The sequence below is a fragment of the Mus pahari genome, chromosome 1 (assembly GCF_900095145.1).
Source record: "Mus pahari chromosome 1, PAHARI_EIJ_v1.1, whole genome shotgun sequence".
Lineage (NCBI taxonomy): Eukaryota > Metazoa > Chordata > Mammalia > Rodentia > Muridae > Mus > Mus pahari.
The window spans coordinates 117,395,093-117,398,867 of record NC_034590.1 but is presented as its reverse complement, the minus strand read 5'-3'; the positions used below and the strand labels follow the sequence as shown (position 1 = coordinate 117,398,867).

The following is a 3,775-nucleotide window of genomic DNA, read 5'->3' as shown; positions in this document are numbered from 1 at the left end:
CTTTGTAGACCAGGCTGGCCTCGAACTCAGAAATTCACCTGCCTCTGCCTCCCAAGTGCTGGGATTAAAGGCGTGCGCCACCACACCCGGCTGAAAAGAAGCTTTTAAAATAACTTCCTTATTTTTATTTTATAAGCATTTGATTGGCATTTCACCTGCACACGTCTGTGTATGGGTGTTGGATCCTCTGAAACTGGAGTTACAGACAGTTGTGAGCTGCCATGTGGGTGCTGGGAATTGAACCCAGGTCCTCTGGAAGAGCAACCAATGTTTTTAACATAGCCATCTCTCCAGCCCCTAAACTAAACTTTTTTTTTTAAAGGGCTATATGACTCCGCAAGTTTAGCCCCACTGGATCTGTCCTTCTCTTCCCCCTGTTTGTCCCCTTGCTGAGTCCCTCTTGGGGGCTGTGCTTGATTATAAGTGTGTGTATATATGCACACTCACAGTCTGGCCAGCCCTTGCCAGCAGCAGCATAGTGAGAACATTGGAGGGGTATCTAGGCTCTGCCCTGCTCCCCAGGAGGAACAGCATTTGTGTGTAACAATGGAGTGGACGGGCAAGGAGCCTCTAACAGTTTCTTCCATCAGCTTTTGTGGGGCTTGTGTGTGCAAGGGGACAAGGGGACGGTCTGAGCCTCATATATGCTCCAGGCAGGGATGGTACTTCATTTTCTGACCACAGTGCACGTTTCCTCCCGCAGATCTCCGATATCCGTGATTTAGAGGCTATCACTTTTAAGAACCTGGTGAGGGGCCATGCATACTCTGTGACAGGCGCCAAGCAGGTATTTTCCTGGATGGGACCTGCCCTGCAGTGTGGTTCCATGCTTCCCCAGCATCTGACCTGGGCTGTGGGAAGTGAGGTCTCCTTTTATGACCTCTTGGGATAACCATCATGTGGCATGCATTAATGCTATGCCTAGTGCCTCCAGCTAATCTGTACAGCTGCCTCACTGGGCTATGAATTCCTGGAGGACTGACTTAGAGGGTATGGACTGTGTTGCCCTGGTGTTGCTGGATAGTAAGCAGGGTGAGGATGTGAAGACAGAGGTCTGGGAAGGGATGTCCAAGGTTATGACACTGATGTACGCTCTTGGGAACAGGTAACGTACCAGGGCCAGCAGGTGAACCTAATCCGGATGCGGAACCCATGGGGAGAAGTGGAGTGGAAAGGACCCTGGAGTGACAGGTAAGCCACAGGCAGTGGGCACTAGCTAGGGAGGTTTGGGGGAAGTCTGGAGATGTCCTTGACATTTCTGCCTGGGTCCCAGCAGGCTGGATATGGACTCAGTTGAGGAAAGGGGTCACATCTTGGAAGTTTGCCCTGACAGAGCCCACCTAGGCTGTGGGCACTGGGGCAACCTGTGGATACACCCAGGGCATCAAGGTCTGACTTGACCTTGATAAAACATAACCCTGGCTGGATGTGGTGGTTTCTGCTTGTAATTTCAGTGTTCAGGAAGCTGAGGCAGGAGGATCAATACAAATTTGGGGTCAGCCTGGGCTGCACAGTGAGGTCCAGCTCAACCAAGGCTACCTAGTCGTAAAGGAGGTAGGAACGTGGTGACGTACACCTTTAATCTCAGCAGAGATAGGCAGATCTGTGTGAGTTTGCCATCAGCCTGATCTATGTACAGAGTTCCAGGCCAGCCAGGGCTATTCTATAGCAGAGCCCTGATGCCAAAAAAGGGAAAGCAGAAACAAGAAGTGTGGCGGTGCCTGGAGAAAAGTGGGCCAGGGATGAAGAGCTTGTCCTGGTCTACAGGAAAGACCTGAGGTTGGGTCCCAGCACCTACGCTAGGAGGCTACAGCTGCAGGGGATCTAACACCCTCTTGTGGCCTCCATAAGCATGCGCACGTGCATGCACACACATGCACACAATTTAAAAAGTAAAAATTGGCCAGGCGTGGTGGCACATGCCTTTAATCCCAGCACTGGGGGGGGAGGGGGGGGAGAAGCAGAAGCAGGCAGATTTCTGAGTTTGAGGCCAGCCTGGTCTACAGAGTGAGTTCCAGGACAGCCAGGACTACACAGAGAAACCCTGTCTTGAAACAAAACAAAACAAAACAAAACACAAAACAAAAAAGTAAAAATTGGTTAGGCCTTTAATCCAAGCTTTTAGGATGCGTAGACAGGTGCATCTCCATGAGTTTGAATCCAGCCAATGAGACTCTGTCCCAAAAAAAGGAGAGGGACCCTTAAATAGGGATCTCTAAGGACCTCAAGAGGGTAGCCCTAGAGAAAGCCTGTTGATCTGGGCTCTGGAAACATGCCAGGTTTGACAGGACTCAGGGACAGAAGTTAGATAGGTCCATGATGTCCAACCCTAGCAGTGCCTGCTTCCCACAGCTCCTATGAGTGGAACAAAGTGGACCCCTATGAACGAGAGCAGCTGAGGGTCAAGATGGAGGATGGGGAGTTCTGGTAAGCAACACTCTTTTTCCCCCTTGCTCCCCTAAAACCCAGTTCATGATGGAGGACTGTGGTTCACCTCTGCCCTTGGGCCCTCAGGATGTCCTTCCGAGACTTCATCCGTGAGTTCACCAAACTGGAAATCTGCAACCTTACACCCGATGCCCTTAAGAGCAGAACCCTCCGGAATTGGAATACCACATTTTACGAGGGCACCTGGCGTCGGGGAAGCACTGCTGGGGGCTGCAGGAACTACCCAGGTGAGCAGTTGGGAGACAGGCCAGGAGAGTGAGCAGGGCCACCTGGCTGAGCCTGTTGTGTCCCTTGGGAGACAAATAGTCATGATTGAATGTTCCTTATCTTTATGGATGGTAATAAAGGGGCTTGCTAGACTGTCTGGGACCTGGGTAAGAAAGCCTTGTTGTTATCCAAACACCTGCCCGTTCATTCCTGGCACCTTCTTACCCACTGACCCGCTGTCCGCCTACCTTCCTCTCTCACAAATAGTGACTGTCACTACTGTGGAATGGCCTCTCTATGCCCCCACCCCCAGCTCCCTTCAACTTTTTTCTCTACTCCAGCTCTACCCTGCCCCACTGAAAAGCATTCTGGGCCTGTCACACTCACTGCCCCTGCCCAGGCCTCAGCCCACGGAATTCACTGACCCTGCTGACACCTCCCATTGTAATTACTCTCTCATTTTGCTCTCTGTCTGTCTGTCTCTCTGTCTCTGTCTCCCTCTCTGTTTCTCTCTTGTTATCACTTTTTTGGGTTTGTTTTGATTTTTTTTAAAGATTGATTGATTGATTGATTGATTTAATGTATGTGAGAACACTGTAGCTGTACAGATGGTTGTGAATCTTCGTGTATTGTTGGTAATTGAATTTTAGGACCTCTGCTCATTCCAGTCAACCCTGCTCCCTCAGTCCCTGCTTGCTCCAGTCCAAAGATTTATTTATTGTTACATGTTATGTATACATGTGTACACTGTAGCTGTCTTCTGACACACCAGAAGGGGACATCAGATCTCATTACAGGTGGTTGCTGAGATTTGAACTCAGGACTTTCAGAAGAGCAGTCATTGCTCTTACCCACTGAGCCATCTCACCAGGCCTAGTTTTGATATTTTAAATGTTATTTATATATTTATTTATTTATTTTGAGTCATAGTTTCGTGTAGCCCAAGCTAATCTTGAACTTGCTATGAAGCCAAGGATGACTTTGAACTTCTGATCCTCCTGCCTCTGCTTCTAGAATGTTGGGATCACAGGTGGACATTACAGCACCTGGTCCATGTGGTACTGGGGATGGAACCCGGGCTTTGCGGATGCTAGGCCTTCCACATTTTTTTTTTTTTTTT

The 3,775-nt window shown here is 49.5% G+C and overlaps 1 protein-coding gene across 3 annotated transcripts in view; it reads left to right on the top strand.

Moving 5' to 3' along the window:
- Window positions 1-3,775, top strand: part of Capn1 (calpain 1) — a 24,630-nt gene that overhangs the window by 5,911 nt on the left and 14,944 nt on the right. For all 3 annotated transcript variants that reach the window (XM_021190089.2, XM_029543380.1, XM_029543375.1), the window contains exons 7-10: window positions 704-787; window positions 1,106-1,191; window positions 2,353-2,427; window positions 2,515-2,675. In XM_021190089.2, coding sequence (XP_021045748.1) covers window positions 704-787; window positions 1,106-1,191; window positions 2,353-2,427; window positions 2,515-2,675 — 406 coding nt within the window. The remainder of the gene's footprint in view (window positions 1-703; window positions 788-1,105; window positions 1,192-2,352; window positions 2,428-2,514; window positions 2,676-3,775) is intronic.